The following is an 18,143-nucleotide window of genomic DNA, read 5'->3' on the forward strand; positions in this document are numbered from 1 at the left end:
CATGTTATATTCTCTAGAGGCATAGATTTTAAAAATGTATCATATATATATATATATATATATATATATATATATATATATATATATATATATATTTTTTTTTTTTTTGTACTGTACCCCTTCAAGCCATCATCGTTTATGTAGCGTAAACAAAGAGAAAATTATTCAACAGAAGACATATCACCAGTCTCATGTGAAATAATTGAGAGCAACTTGCACCATTTACATCTCAAACTATTTTTCTTTTAATTGCAAAGCCATATGAATTTCGAAAACAGGTTTGTCACGTGCGCCAAATGTACGAGAATTTGATGCAAACGACAATTTTTAAGTTATAAAAACTGATTACATACACAACATTACGTTTAAAATAATAATAATATTATTAATAATCCAGTAGTAACAGTAATAATCTATTTCCAACAATAGCGTCATATGATAATATGTTTACTAACCAAGAGATTCTATGGTTTTGTTTTGGATATGTTCCAAAGCCTGAGTTCTCTTTCCATCTTCAATAGGTACTGAAATAATTTCTGTGTAGCATTATATCTACAAACTTGCCTGCTTTCAGTGTGGTAGTGATGATATACTGTGACTATGATGGTGCAAGAAGGCTTGATTTTGTACTTTAAATATGTGACTTTCTGTATGACCTAATCTTTTAAAGTATGACATACTCTGAAAATGAGATTTACGTATTATACTTTAGAACAAGTAGCAGGGGCGAACAGACCTACTTGCATAAGTTCATGTCCTTTATTTCATAGTATATTTGTGTTTGTAAATGTAAGTTCCTTTCATTTGAAAATATTTTTGTAACAAATGAAATTAATATTTAAATTAAATTTAGCTGTACATTATGTATCTGAAGTTAACTAACATTACAAGTACAGCATATTATCTGAAGCCCTGGTCACAAACATCTACTCCTTGCCCACTGTCTACTGTATACTTCAAAAGAGCAGCTTGAGGGAACTGCAAATATAGGCCTACATGTCCCTCTATTTAATTACGATACTTCTTAAGACTACGGAGACTATTCAACACTCATATAGTGGTAGTGGTAGTGGTAGTGGTAGTGGTAGTAGCTGCAATAGCAGAATTATAATAAGACAGTGAACATTCCCAATGTTTCTTCCGGCTGACCAGTAGCAGGTCTTCCTACTACCGTCACTGCTTGCATCTATGAACTCACAGCACTTTGCCAGATTAAAATTTATGTACTATAACATTCGTATATTTTGCTGTAGAATTATTATAAGAGGCCTGCAAATTCTCCAGATCTAACACTATGTGATTTTTATTTCTGGGGAGCACTGAAAAATAAACTCAACATAACACCAAAAATGTATAATGTTAACATTGCGAAGTCATTATTCAGTTATTTATTGAAATAACTTAACAATACGTCAGTGAAAAACAGATTATGCAACTAATCCTCATACACTGGAGGAACTTGCAGAAAACATTCGAACAGAAATTCGTTCCATTAGTGTAGAGGAACTGAGGAAGAATTCAAATAAAGACTACTTTATGGAAAAAAAAAATGCATATCGTTTGCAATACGACTAATACTGGTACCAGTAACACTACCAGAATTTGTTAAGACAGTTGGACAGATAAGTATTCCTAAACTATAAATAATGCAGTATGTCTGGCAAGAGGTACCGGTATGTGCTTGAAATATAAATAAAGTATGATACTTGTTTACATTTTGCTGAAGTTAAGTTGTTCCACCCATTTATTGTCAGTCGATGTTGGAATGGGCTGTATTATGAATCGAGCTTATGTGATGAGTCAGATAAAACCAAAAGAACTATATTATTTTAGAAAAATTTCAATCTGATTTGACAAAAAATTCGGATTCAGGACAAAGAATTAATTAGAATAAGTCTACTTTTATTTTGGAGTAAGACTTTATAAGTTGAATTTTGTCCTTCAGTGTTATATATACAGTATATTGAAACATATTATAAGTTTGTTAACATTTTATTTTTCTATATTTTTACATTATTTCAATGTGACATTCATATAATTATTCTTTATTTCACAAATGATGGAACTATCTGTAGTATTAGATTATTTTATTTTTCGATTTACCAAGAAATTCCGTCTTGAAAGTGGAATGGGTCCGTGTACTTATTTTGACGTATTACAGGCCTGACAAAAAGTACGTGTGACATGCGGGGCTTCCACCATGTTACTGCAATGGCGGATTATGCTCTAAGGATACGAGAGCAACTTTCCTATGTCAATGAGCATTCCTTCAACAATTTTAGAATCCGGATAGGTAAGTTACGTGTTCAAATATATACATATATAATGTCTTATCATATTATAATTATATTATCATATAACTTATCATATTGTAGAAGTATATACACATAAATTATACACTACGAGGCGAAAGTAATGCCTTCACATTTCTCCTGTCTGCCACATGCTTTTATCTCCTCTAGCCAAAGGACGACTATTCACCAAAATCGTTTTTAACTCCTGTTCGGAAGAAAAGTGTGCAAATTTTTATGGTACCGGTACTGGTACACTTCTTATTTTAAATTTCACATAGTTAATAATAATTAATGATTATGTTTTATTTAACGACGCTCGCAACTGCCGAGGTTATATTAGCGTCACTGATGTGCCTGAATTTTGTCCTATAGGAGTTCTTTTATGTGCTAGTAAATCTACTGACATGAGCTGTCTCATTGAAGCACACTTAAATACCATCGACCTAGGCCGGGATCGAACCCGCAACCTAGGGCACAGAAGGCTACCACCGACTGCGTCACCCAGGCCGACTTCACATAGTTAAAATCACACACACACACTCTTAGATCAGGGGAACTAGATGATGCTGGTCCTCGGCTGATTATTCTGTCATCAAACACTTCACGAAGAGTAGACCTGTCCATTGAGTAGTGTGACTTGTGGAGAGTTGCACTGCCCTGCTGAAAATATGCGTGATGTTCAGTATTCGAATTGATAAAAATGTAGAGGAGGAGGAATTTCTCGTTGCTATACTAATTTTCTTATTTTTTTTTTAGTATAACATATTCGGTTTTAAAGTTTACTGTTATAAAGTTATTATTATTATTATTATTATTATTATTATTATTATTATTATTATTATTATTATTATTATTATTATTGTCATCGTTGTTAATGTACATTTTAATTATTGTGTCATGTGACATGGTACCGGTACCTACTCAGATAATTCTTTCTAGCCAACCTTATAACTTAATAGGTATTAGATAATTCACAAATTAATTCCAAATCGTGTTATTAAAACAACGATAGCAACAAACGTTTATGGCATAATACCGAACTAAAAAAAAAAGACAGTCTGAAATGCTTTAATATACTATTTTTATATGACCAACATTATGGGCCTAGTGGTGAAGGTCTGGAAATTAGGTTAGACTTAGATTTAAGTCACTTAGCACTTCATAATCATCCTATCATAATATCATTGGGGCAGCTTAACTCTGCCTTCCACGTGCTTCAACCTCAGAAGTGGGTTACAAAATAAGCCATTGCCAGGAGAGATCAGAAATGTCGAATGCCAACCTGGTGGCATTAGGGGAGGGGGATCTATTTTTATATTAAAGGGTTTTTTATGTTGAATTCCAGGTGAAATTACAAACTACATTCAGAATAAGCTCACTATAGCAAATTCACCCTAGACGTGAAAATGTTTTGAAAGCTGCACAGAAAATAAAAATAAGTTTTCTGAAATGCACTTTCAAGAAAAATATCATATCATACATATTTAACACGAGTAAGTCCACTAGTTCATCAATTAAAAATATCACTATTCAGGCCAGTGTTGCACTCATTAATAATATTAAAAAATATATTCAGGGAGGGGAATTTTTCTTTCCCGGTTAGGAATGAACACAGGAATGCAGAAGTCGGGAACAAAATCCAAAAGGGGGGAAATTCCCCGGCTTTCCCCCCTTTAATTCGAACATTGGTGGTATTTTTCTTCTTAAGTGAGTGGATGTCATCCATATAATGGTTCGAATTTATTAACTCATAATGAAATATTTGGCTATTGATTCGACGAGCATTACTCAAACACCACAACCCCACTGTTGATCATGCAATGGAACTTCAGTTGCCCAAAATATTAAATTCAGAGAATGTACCCCACCGTTTAACGAAACTATGCCTCATCTATTGTGAAATAAGTAACAGATCAACAATCCCATTGAGGGCAAACTGAAGAATCCATTTGAACAAAAATTAGCTCGCTGGATTAAGATCAAGAGCCTACCTCATAAAAGTAAATTTTAAAATTTCAGAGTCCCCTTAAAACTGAAATTTCGATTTCATGACCCATGCAGAGAATTTATCTTGGAGAATAAAAATAATACAAATTATTTCAGGCTGTTAAATTATCTATTAAATATGAGCGATGTCAGTAATGCTTCATGTTTTCATGGCACAAATGGCTTTATTACCTATACTTATACTGCAAATATACAGGGTAAAAGGGGTATAACTGCATAATTTTAAGAACAGAATCTTTAGGTTGTAAGTAACCGAAAAGTCAAATGTCATTTTTGTATTTGAATAACGATTTAGCCGAAAAAATAATTTGTGTCTGAAGTTTGATTTCCATTATGGTAAAACTATTGGGTATTGAGACGTGTGAATGGTACCGTAAAATATCAACGCAAAGAACACGCCAAACAAAATATTCCTTTGTCATTTCTTCGAAAAACGCTTCATTTGTGTAATAACGTACAAGATGAACTGATTAAATTTTCGTCACACTGTAAAAGCATTTTTAATCAGTTAATTTTGTACACTATTATACAAATGAAGAGTTTTTCGAAGAAATATTTCTTTCGGCTTGTTCTTTGCGTTGATATTTTACCACTCATACGTCTCAATATCCAATAGTTTTACCATAAATGGGATTCAAACTTCAGACACAATTTTTTTTTTGATTAAACCGTTATTCAAATACCAAAATGACATTTCTGTTCTTAAAATTAATGCAGTTATATCCCTTTTATCCTGTATATGTAGGTTTAACATACAGGTTCTGTAAATGTACTTTATAATGTCTAAAATAGAATTAAGATTGGTAATGATAAACGATGAACAATAAATTATACCTATGCTTCTAAAAGCCTGGGTAGTTCGCATAAATCTTCCTTCCCCCCCCCCCCATAAAACAAATCTAGCAACCTTATCTCACACATGCATATCCTCAAGGTTTTCTTCCGTCAGGACAACCTTAACCCAAGATTTCTTCTTATTTAACACTGAACCAGCTCCTCCTCCACAGTCTTACAACACACAGACTTTGACGGCACACTAAATTCAGGATAGAACCTATGAAATTCGCTAATGAACTTCTCATATGATTCTCACTTTAAAGGAAACCTTTAACGACAGAATATTCAACTGTTTCAAAGATGCTAACTAAAAAGTCAGTATACAATTAGAAACAAATTGGTTCCTTTCGAAGTGAAAGTGCGGATTTGTATCTCTTCACTGGCTGCAAGAAATGGATGTACGACTGGGATGTAGCCTAAGCTGTAAGAAAGAGCCGGAGAGTAGTTGCTCTCTAACCGAAATCAATGTTGAAAGCATGCAACAGACGGAAGAAATGCCTCGCTCTCCATATTTGCGCTTGTATTTACTTTGGTCAGCTGTCATTATTAAGTTCTTCCGCTGACATGAACTAACAACGTACCAGTACATCATTTCATATCGTAAAATGGAATCATATCAGAATGTTTATGGTCATATGCAGCGATTGTTATATTTAGATTAATTCATGTTATACTACTTTTCTAAGGTTATGCGAGAAAAATTGTTCTGGGGCCGGGTATCGATCCCGGGACCTCTGGTTGAACGAAGTTTGGATTAGAGTTACCCACTTACTACATGCCATCTAAGAAACACGACAATTCTTATTGGTTTTCCATGTTGTATGTGGCCACATTTTCATACAGATTTATTCAGAAAAAGGAACATTCAAAAACCTGCTGATCAAAAGAAAAGGTGTGTTTTGGTAGAGAACTTCATACATTTGTGTGTTTGACTTAGGTATCAACATTGGTCCTGTAGTGGCAGGTGTAATTGGGGCCCGTAAGCCCCAATATGACATCTGGGGAAATGCAGTGAATGTTGCCAGTCGGATGGACTCGACAGGAGTTCTAGATCAGATACAGGTGAGATATAATGGCACCTTTTGCCAGATAATTATAATATTTTTATTTGCGTTTGACACTTAAGAGATATCACACAAAATTATGTGATTCTGATAGTCTTGAAAAATGTTCCTAATTGAACAAGACGTGACAGAGAAAATGATTCGTGTGATTTTAAAGGGAGATTCAGTTTTCAAGTACCTAACTATTGCAAGATGTGTTCAGAGTAGAACCTATTGACCTAATCCCAACTTCAGGAGAATACATCTTTCCATCTGTTCAGAGTGTACCCAACATCTTGGTATCATGTAGGTTTGTAATTACTATTATTTTAAGGAGTCTCTCATTTAAAACTCTTTGTATATCTGTCCCATTTCCCTTCATTGAACTTTTTCAAGCGAAAGTGTTTATACTGCCATAGGAGTGAGAATATAATTTCTGACAAAACCATGTCCAATTTATTTTCAGTACAGACACCTCTACCATGTTCTATAATTTTATTTGTGTGCTATTTATTTTTTTATATTCTTTGTATTTTTCTACACTTTCTTTGAAATTCGTTTAATTTTGTATTTATATCTTACATTAATTTATTTTATTTTTTTTTACGGTTAACTATAATAAAATTGTAGATATACATAAAATAGAATATTAAGTTAAAATAGATTTAAGAGAGATTAGTGAACATGTAAATAATCTAATTCGAGGTGCTAAGAGTTTACATACATCTCTCTTCCCCTCTCTGTTTCCTTATATATTTAATATGTGAATTAACCTAGTTTCTTTTATCATAGGTAACACAGGAGATGTACCAGATCCTTCATGCCAAGGGCTACCCTCTCACTTGCCGAGGGACAATAAAAGTGAAGGGGAAGGGTGAAATGGTGACATACTTCCTGAATGGATACTCCACCACTGCTGCCACACCCTCGAGTGCTGGAACCCCTAGTCAGGAACAATCAACATCCCTTGACAAGGCCTCGCTTCCACCAAGCTAGGTGTGCAGTCTGTAAATGGTGCTTCATGTGAGAGAACAGTCGAATTCAACAGGGTACCACTTCACTCGTGTCTGTCAGTGTGGACAGTGCTCTTTCCTTTCTCACCTAATTCGCATCTCTTGCCAGGAATTTCCTCCCAGTCTGGGACCAAAAACGACACCTACTCCAGAGTGAAGACTTAACTGGTTTCAAATCCAGAACTTCGTGTCCCATATTTAGACGGGAAAAGTCTGGTGAGATAAACAAAAGATACAAAGATTATCCCTTGCCGTGTGTCAGTGGATGAGGTCTGAGAATAGGGTAGCCTAACTTGATGATATGTAGCATAGAACTGGTCTTCTCTTTGACTGTTTTTGTGAGCCGCATGATGGGTATGAGACTCTGCAGATGGCTGTGACAGTATTTTAGTTTGTGGCTTTACATACAGAAATATTTATATATTTCCCTTTATTACAAAGCACTAAAAATTTATAAGAGCGTTTTTTAACATTTTATCTGACTTCTAACAAAATTGGAACTAATTATATCGATGTTTTATTATATTCGACAGGAACACTAAACTTTGACCATCACATCACCACCTTCCATAATTCTACACCATAACAGCAAACGTACCAAAAGTTTTGTCAAGTCTTTGCAAAATCATTCAATTACTGGTACCAGTATTAGTTTTTGTTAGGCTGTAATTTGGAACTTCATTGAGAGTGTTTATAATATAGAATATTTTGACGAACAGAATATTTTGGAGAGAAGTGTGTCATGTGTAAGTGTGTAAGTGAAGTCAGTAATTTTTCAGCCATCTGGAAAGTCTTTTTCATCAGCAGACTTTCTCGGCCTACAAACCTTTGATTCCCTTTCTGATATTATAATAAGACATAGCATTGTCGTTACAACTCTCACAATTTGATACGACAACAATGCTCACCGTGGATTGGCTGTACAAGTGTTCATCCTATTTGCCAGTTTAGTGGACTCTCACTAATGTATAAATATTTAATATTATTAAATCGCGTATAAAATTAATACTGTAATTAGGAACATTAAACCCAGACGTTTGAGATGGACAGGACATGTAGCATGTATGGGTGAATTCAGAAATGTGTTGGTTGGAAGACCTGAGGAAAAAAGACCTTTGAGGAGGCCGAGACATAGATGGGAGGATAATATTAAAATGGATTTGAGGGAGGTGGAATATGATGCTAGGGACTGGATTAATCTTGCTCAAGATAGGGACCGATGGAGGGCTTATGTGAGGGCTGCAATGAACCTCCGGGTTCTCTAAAAGTCATTTGTAAGTAAGTAAGTATAAAATTAGGGTGAGAGGAAGAGTGCGAGGATATTCATGATTCATGATGGAGAACACAGTCTTTCAAGAATAAAAGATTGAAACATTAACAAATATGCAGTAACTAAAAACTCAGCTTTGGTCATATCAGATGAAGGTCATTTCGTAAATAAGGGATTAATAAGCTTTCCTAAAACATTTTATATGGACGTACCTATAATCCAAAGAGCTTAACGATACTGACTATCTTATGTTAGGTTTAAAACCCATTTTCTGTTTTTCTTTGATATTAAATTCCTGTCTAAATAAGGTTATTTCTATTTTAATGCTGATATAATGTTAATGCCCCTTGCTTCTCTTTTCGGACTTAGAACGCATGGTCTCAAATTCCAGTGATACCATTCTTCATTTGTTTTAGTATTATCACTTTTTCTTCATAAACCCATGTTGCTTCATCAAAACTTAGAGACCCATATTTCGGTGGTGGTTAGTGACTTAAAATGAGCAGGAACTATAGTTTGAAGTACCTGTACAATATGTAGTGCTTAATTATTGGGAAAATATTTAATATCTTCTTCTCTAACTTCATTTTAGTTTCTTATTATGTGGAGTATGAAGAGAAAGTATTGTAATGCTGTAAAATTTCGATTTAGACACTTCCGTAAATATACCGGTACCTACACGTTTTCAGCATCCGTGATAGTGACAAAATGGCTTTGGTCATGCCATCTACTCATCTGTCTGTAGACAGTGATATCTTCTATTTGTTGGACTTTGTCCATATTGAGTGTGTACATGGAATAAAATAATTTATTAAAAGATTAATTATGCCATTATCTCAGAGCAAAAACACACAGTACCGTAGTGAGTTCGTCTCAATCAAATTAAAAGATTTTTTTTTGCGATTTTTGTTACATAAAAAATAAACTGACAAATGAGGCTGTGAATTTAAAATCGAAAAAAAAAAGTTTGCTAAGAGCCCAGATCACAAATATAACAGATTGCTTAGCCTTATCCTGGTGTTGTGGAAGAGAATGCCTGATGGCCTTAACTACACCAGAATAAATAAATAAATAAATAAATAAATAAATATAGGCTTTGACGGTAACAACTTTTGTCAGGTTTACTATGCTGCCATCTAGTTGTTACATAAGAAGTCACGTCATAACTTCCATTTGAATTGCATTAGCGACTGTACGGCCATCTTGTGTTCGTTTATGGCAGATGGGTGGCAATCCTGGCGGTTGTTCTCTTCAAAGTGCTACCACTTTTAACATAGGGATGAGCAATCTATTACAGATGTGATCAGGGCTAATTATCGGACAGCAGATTTTCGGTCCCTACACAGCAACAAGACGTCATGTCTTCTCTTGACTTACGGAGGGAGCATAGCAATGAGTTCAATGACCTTCCTGTAACTGACGTACACCAAACGTCCATTATTGGGACTGAAAATCCGCTTTCTGGTAATTATTATATACCAGTATAGAATTATTTTGACTTTCGGTTTACTCCCAATTACGAATTCTAAGTCCCATTTGGCCAAGTAGTGAATGAAAAGACCTTTCCTTTAAGAAGGATTTGATCACTAGGTTTTAACATCCCTCATTTCTTAAGATTAATCGGTCCCTTGTGACTATTCTTAATACATGTTCTTATGCTCATTTTTCAATAGAAGCAAGGTTCAAATGACAAAGAAGGGATATGCTTAACTGTTTCCTTTAAACCACTAACCATTGTCTTTACCTTTATATCACTTTTTTTTTTATTTTATTGGATTATTTTACGACGCTGTATCAACATCTAGGTTATTTAGCGTCTGAATGATATGAAGGTGATAATGCCGGTGAAATGAGTCCGGGGTCCAGCACCGAAAGTTACCCAGCATTTACTCGTATTGGGTTGAGGGAAAACCCCAGAAAAAAACTCAACCAGGTAACTTGCCCCGACCGGGATTCGAACCCGGGCCACCTGGTTTCGCGGCCAGAAGCGCTGACCGTTACTCCACAGGTGTGGACTATATCACATTTAAATGTAGATTTTCGTAAATATAAAAATATTAAAAACGATTACAATTCATGGATAAACGTTAGCTATTTTATATGGATTTGTGCAAGAATAATTACGATACACATTTACTTGAAAGATAACTTACAAGTCAAATAATTTTGTGCGCAATGCCGAAAACGAAAGTTTATATTCTTATATGAATGCATAGTAAATGTAAACTTCATCTTACAAATGATTTCATTTATGTACGGTACATCTCTTGAATATAGTTTAAGAAAAGAAATTTCAAGGAACTGAACTGTTGGGAAATGCATAAACGTATGAGAAAATAATATTTTCTTCATGACCCTAATTATAGTATTGACTTCTCCAGAAACACCAACATCAGGTACAGTACCGGTACATCACTAACTTAACGTGTTTCTTGTTGTTCAACGACTTTCACAAATATCTTTACAATAACAAATAAAATTTCATGTAGGCTATTCCTTAAATTTAAAGAGGCTTCAATTAAATTATGCACTAAAATGACACTGTTCAACAGCTGAGAGAAGTGATCATCATAGAAACAGAACAGGATATTCTCTATGTTATAATCATATGGCAAGACGGTTTTTGTCATTTTAGAGTAGGATATGATGCATTATTTTCCCGTTATTTTTTGTATCAGTTAACACAGGTAAGTAATAAAATCATACCCATGTGTTGAAATATAAATTTCATAAATCTTGAAATAAAATTGTTCTACATACATCTTGATTACACAACTTTTAACACTACATGTTAACATGTTAACAAGGTAATATAAAATTTAACACAAGAAAGACAAATAATACGTTTTCCGAAGTAAAATTGTTCGTTTTACACTGTGGAAGTTGCGGTACTTACTCAGATATTATCCTTTGTAAACTCAAATGCAAAAAGTGAAAAACTACTGTACTGTAGCAAATGAATGTGTTTGTTTGATCTTTGACCTTATTAATCGGGATATGGTACAGATTTCTTCATCAAAATTATTTCTATAACATTTTATAAGTAATCAGTGATCTTTAGTTCAGACAAGTAATGCAATTACAAACTAAGAAATCCGAATGGTCAAATTAGCTTTAATTAAGTACCGGTAGTATGCACTGGTATAAAATACTTCACTTCAAATCCAATTATGACATATTTTCATAAATATTTATATTCTACATTCTTATTACAATTACACTGCTTCTTCTCGAAGTCTAAGCAAATAATTTATTACAATACAAAGTGCCAGTACACATCATTCATAAATCTGTGAGAAAGAATTCGGTTAAGACAGTCTTGCATTTGACTTTCAAATTATTATCTCAAGTGATGTAAAAATCACAGAATTCACTCATTAAGTACAGTGCGATACTCAAGCTTAAAGATATCGTATATGGCCTATTTAGTCAAAGAATATAAGTATTAATTTTTTTTTTTTCAGGAATAATAACATTCCCAGAAAGTATGCAGCTTGAGTCGTAGTCTACATCATTCACGTTTGAAACATTACTGTAATGTTACTTTTACAACATTTCTTTTTGGTGACAACAGCAACAATATCTACTTATTACATTATAAAAATATTTCATAGTAATTTAACATTTCTTCCACTATTCCACTACGTACATATTCACAGAGTATGTATTTATCTAATTTCGATAAATTAAGATCCGATCTTTGGTTGATGTGTAGTATATTAAATTGTTATATGAAGTTAATAATAATAATAATAATAATAATAATTATTATTATTATTATTATTATTATTATTATTATTTGTCAGAAATGGTGTACAAGGCCTGGATATGACATCGTCAGGTTTGATAATATACACACACACATACACTCACACATGCATAGGCAAATAAATAAATATTGAGAAATAAACAAAACAAACACTGAGAAATGAACAGAGTATGATGTATGTTAACACATACAGGTAATAGTTTTAATTTGTATCATAGCAATCTCCGATAAAGAATTGTCCCCTGTGTGTAACAGTGTAAGCGTACCTATCTTTGGCTACATATTGGACCTGCTCAAAAATGTTGATTAGTTTCCAGAACCTCTATGGAGAATTCCATTGTAAGATGCCGTGGTAGACGAAAGTAGATCCAGTTTTCCAAACATCGTGTGTTCTATATTGCATCAGTAATTGGAATGCAATGTACAGTAAATCTCTCTTGAACACCTTCATTCCTTTACATATAAGTCGCATTTACATAAAACAATCATTCTTTGACAAATCTCTAGTGCTACCTGTCTAAAATAAATTCTCCAGAAAGCTTGCATTCGAAATGAAGGATGAAACTACAGTAACGTGTATTAATATTAATTTGAATTATTAACGATATGATCATCTTTACACTTTAATAATGCTTCTAACCAAATAAATGTAATAATTCTACGAGTAATTTTACCTTTTTAAATATCCTTATTCAAACAGGCAGCTAAGATCACTTTACATAACACAATAAACATTCGTCATATTTAACAACAAGGCCACCACGGTGGTCTAGTGGCTAGAGTGATGGACTTACAATCCTGTGGGCCCGGATTCAATCCCTGGTGTACCCCCAATTTATAACTTGTGTTTGGCAAGCCCGTGGTCCAGGTAGCACAGGGGTTTTCTCTAGAAGCTCCGTTTCTCTTGTGGCATCCCAAAAAATCTCCATTATCATCTCATCTCATCGCGGGTGTAGCATAGACCAGGCTCCTATGGCACACCCTGGGCAACGACTGTGTCGGTAAATTGGTCTACATAACTGGCTTCATAAACAAAAATCGTATTTAATAAGCTGGCAGACAGGATGAGCGCATGCTATAGTCCAGGCCTATGTTTCATACTCTAGCCTTTCTACCAATATGCCAACATTGCACAGAATTATCAGGGTGAGTTGGACTGGACTTATAGCATGGAGATATTAGTATCTCCTAAGTGATGAATCTCAGTATCAGAATGATTATCACTGTTTTCAATTATTATCAGATATGAATTCAAGTACCGATAGCTTCTCCAAGAAACAATTAGCCGAATGAGTTAAACAGTAAAATATTGTAATTGACTCGTAAGTCGTAATTAAATTTTTGAGGATGTTGAATTTCAATGCTTGTACCGGTAATGATTTTACGAAGATGGTGCCACTAAACCTATCCAAAGAGGCTAATAAGTCTAATGGCATCCGTGAGATTCAACAAAATAATTAAAGTGTTCGTGGATTTTTTAAGTTATTTCTTGAAGGTGCAGCCATCCAAAAAAATGTACATTATTTATTACACTGCGGAACTCAAGTTACCGGTACATAAATGTTTAAAATGTTGTCTCTTTGCAGTTTGGTTCGGATGTACTCCCTAAAGTGTCTGAATTCAGTCCTCATCATTATGGTGACTGAAGGTTCATCACCGTAACAGCAAAGCTGTATTTTGTCGTGTAATAAATGTGTTGTGTTGGTATGATTGTGTTTCTATGCTTGGACAGTTGGCATCTTGGCTCTGAGCAGTAGCATCTCGCTAACTTAGAGGCAACCTGGCAGCCAACAAAGTCACTAATGTAAAGAGCATTTATTGAGAAGGGACCATTTAGAGGAGCGAGTTGAGCCTTTGTCTCAGCTGTCTGGCCACCTAAGAGACCCCCCATATGATACCAAGATGTGTACATATTTTTGTAAATATCCGTACTACAGCATCTATATATTTTCATAATGTTGTACCTTCTTTCAATGTTCCATCTGTCATGGTGGCCTTTCGAAAATGCTTCAAACTCATTTTCAGGTGATAATTCATCTCATCTCCCCACTATTGTCGATGCTTCATGTATTCTCTTCTATCAAGGAAATTATAGAAAACTTACATACAATGCAGAGCATCAGTGAAATTATGTGGTCCTTCTGATCCTTTTCTGACTCCTTTCATTCCTAAAGTATTGTTAATTAAAAACAGAACTTCAAGCTTCACTAGTAGTCGCGCTTGCTGCTTACCTGAAAATTCAGAACAAGCAAATACACAGATTTGGTTACAAATTACAATTGGAATGTACATCATAATAACAGAACTAATTTTCCATTACAATTGGTACTTGTTGCACATGAAAATGTAAAAAAATATAAGGCATGCAAAAATGTGTAATGAAATATGTTGTCAACATACCTTTAAACAGCAATAATATAACATTTTTTATTGGAGTACTGGTACAACCGTGTGGTATAAAAAGATTTAAAAAAACCGGAAGTCATTATAATAAAACGTACAAGTATTATGCAAAGAACAAAAGGAGGATTATAATATTATAATATAATATAATTGGTTGCTCAGGAGAAGACGAGCTGAAGAAATGTGGCTGCTGATTTATTATAAACATCACTCAGATAAGAATTCCAATAGTCAGATTATTACTCAGCCAAAATATAAGTAAAATATGCGAATGAAAATTAAAAGATACTAATTATTTTAATAACGTAATTATTAAAAAGTGCTTAGTCTAGTACGAATTACAATTATTAATAGCTTAACTTCTTACTTCCTAAGCACAAAAGCAACCATCAACAACTGATGAAGTATGCATACTTTTTAATGAATAGTATCGCTATCAAATAATGTAAGCCTTGATATCACTAACATACTTCCTCCTGTCACCTTATCTTCAGCTCTTCATCTCGTGAGTAACAAACAATATTTGTTATAAGACAGTAGGGCCGTCTCTTAAAGGTCCAAATATAAATTAAGAATTTATGATACAGTTAATTATATAAGCTAGAGACTTCATCTGTGTTAAAGTAGGTTATGTCTATTTGAAAAGTTTCTTTCACTCAGCAAGAAATAAACTGATGAGTTAAAATCTGTGATATGCTCGAGAATCATGGCACTTTTCTGTTCAGAACTTTCTCAGAAGTGAAGTACGAAAATTGACTCCTGTATTTACGTAAAAGAAATAATGAAGAAAATGCAAGTTAAATCTCATAGATTATACTAATAACAGTTACGGTAAAAATTCTTTCAGGGTATTTCGGTTCTTTCTGTAGGCTATATTTTATGTTTTGTTTATTATAAAATACTACAAATAAATACTTCCTAGGTTTTGTAATACCAGTATAGTTCGCACAAGGAACAATTAGCAAAAACCAGTGGTGGTGTTACTGTCTGTTTTGACGTGTGTATTTAGACACACCGAGGGAGCTGATGGAAGTCCTGCCTCTTCCGACTGTACTCTTGAATATCATTCGAGTTATCTTGTGACCTTTCCTGTCACCCACTCTTCCTTAACGAGTTGTTTTGTTTGCATTCCTGTCGTTGGTAATCCCTGTTTGCGGGACCTATACCAGTAATTTTTTGTCCATTCATAGGTTCGTTTTTATCTTTATACAATATACTACAAATGGATACAGAGCCAATTTTTGGGGACTTTAATAATTAAAAAAAAGGATTATGAACTACTATTGTTTACTGAATGTCACATGGATACTGGTACCTGTAATTTGAAATTCCTAAGTTTTATTGGTGGTTGCAACCTATGGCAAAAGGTAACAAAATATGCTGTTTTTGGAGTGTCAGCATTGGAGTTAGTAACTCTTACGTCGGTTTATCTACAAAAAGAAGTGGAAGTAGGCAGGGGCGTCATTTCATAATTTGCTTGGGGAAACAAGATTATTTAGGAAAGACCGTGGCATACTCCCTTCCTATTTTGTTTGAAATAAAATGAATTACTTTCCATACTGCAAAATGAGGTAAGCTTGAATTAAATGATTATATCAGGTGCACTATATTTTATATAAAGTTCATTACTTTTTCTCTATTTTTAAAGTATTTTTATTATTTTAAGTCATAAATAGAGCTGATATATTTAATTTTTTATTTTTGTTTCACGGTCAAGTTTACTCCACTTTACAGGACGATATTTGCAGTTTCCACTCATGGGCCTAGTTTTAACTTCTCATTCTGCATACACTTCGTAATTTACATGCACTTGCTATTAATATGACGTAGGTGCGAACAAAATGAAAATCTACAATTTTATTGATAAAGAAATTTTAAGTTAATTTTAATTAACAAAAAATGTATTTTTATTTATAATAGGTAAAAACCACTAATGTAGCAAAAGGTAACGCCTTGTCCCATTAACTAGCTCGTCTTTTATTTCTTAAGAGTCTATATAGAAGTGGAGTATTTTAATAGGAATTAAAAAATACATTTCTAACATTTTTAGTAGTACTATACTCAATTGTTAATATTTTAAATTCAGGGAAGGAAAATTGCCTCCTTCCCCACCCCACCTTAATGACGCCTCTGGAGGTAGAACTTTTTACCTTTCACATTCCGCATTATGGTATCTCAACAGTGTATTTCAAGAACTTCTCTAGGAAAAGTATTAAGTCTTACGGTTTGTAGTGAAACATAGAACTAAATGGCATATTTCATTTTTGAATCTTGCGTACACCACTTTTAACACTTAAATATAATTAATTGATGAACTAGTGGACTTACTCGTGTTAAATATGTAATATTCGTCCGGCTTACAGCTGTTTCAGTGCATCACGCACCATCTTCAGAGCCTCATGATGATGAGCTCTGATGATGGTGTGTGATGCACTGAAACAGCTGTAAGCCGGACGAATATTACATATTTAACACGAGTAAGTCCACTAGTTCACCAATTAATTAAATGGCATATTTTTTTATAAACTTCTGACTGGAGTTTATCGCAATTAATGCAACTTTGATTATGGGAAAATATTTACATAACATTAAATGAAACGAGGTGTGCCTGTGTGTGCATTTGTTTTTCAGCCAGTAGCATACCATAATAATTATTGCCAATTTATCTACACTAACTTTTCGATTTCACCGAGTGTTCTGATTATAAGTGCTCATTTTTCGAATGTGTTTACTTCTATTCAGATTTTCATTAAGAATTGAAGACTTAATGAATTAAGCAAGACTAATTTCCAACATTATATTCACTAGACCATGTTCTATTAATTTTATATCGTTGACATATCAGAGTGGTAGAGTTCCATTTTAAGCATATAATAGCATATAAAGTCAAATATAAAAGTGGTTGGTTCGTTTAGAATATCGAGCAATGGACAAATAATTCAGTATTTCTTCTCTAATGGTATCAGAGTAGATACTCATTTTCAATTTGTGGATCTTATAGTTATCGATAAAACAGTGAGATTATGAACCATCATATTTCCTCTTTCTTCCATCAGAGACCTTGACAATCGTTGTTAAAGTGGCATCCATTACCAAGAATTTAAAACAGATTACTGGCAGCCTCGGATATAGAACTTTGCTAATGTCTGGGTTCTCAACTGTATATTAAGATATGATCTCTCTAATATTTCATTTTCAAGGTCGGACCGCTCAAGTCCTGGCCATCTTAACTTCTCTGTTGGATTCAGTTGTTTCAGCTAGCTAATCACAGCAGATTCAATAGAATAGGCAATCCTGTCAAGATTTTGGGTAATATCACTTAGAAGTAGTTTACAATATTAAAGAGATCAAATCTCTTCTTCACATGTACTTTACCATGAAAGCTTCAAATTTCATAATATTGTGTTTATTCATTCGTATTGATGAACAAAGTGATCTTTTACATGCAGTATAACTATTACGTAGGGCTAATGGCTGCACTTAGAAATTTTTCTGCCTAAAATTATC

The 18,143-nt window shown here is 33.7% G+C and overlaps 1 protein-coding gene across 2 annotated transcripts in view; it reads left to right on the top strand.

The window, feature by feature from the left end:
* The window catches only part of LOC138705851 (adenylate cyclase type 6), an 896,572-nt gene extending 879,513 nt beyond the window's left edge, over window positions 1-17,059 (top strand). For both annotated transcript variants that reach the window (XM_069834532.1, XM_069834533.1), the window contains exons 21-23: window positions 2,162-2,293; window positions 6,076-6,200; window positions 6,974-17,059. In XM_069834532.1, the coding sequence (XP_069690633.1) occupies window positions 2,162-2,293; window positions 6,076-6,200; window positions 6,974-7,177 (461 nt within the window). In that variant the 3' untranslated portion in view covers window positions 7,178-17,059. The remainder of the gene's footprint in view (window positions 1-2,161; window positions 2,294-6,075; window positions 6,201-6,973) is intronic.
* The last annotated feature ends 1,084 nt before the right edge of the window (window positions 17,060-18,143 follow it).

The sequence above is a fragment of the Periplaneta americana genome, chromosome 9 (assembly GCF_040183065.1).
Source record: "Periplaneta americana isolate PAMFEO1 chromosome 9, P.americana_PAMFEO1_priV1, whole genome shotgun sequence".
NCBI lineage: Eukaryota > Metazoa > Arthropoda > Insecta > Blattodea > Blattidae > Periplaneta > Periplaneta americana.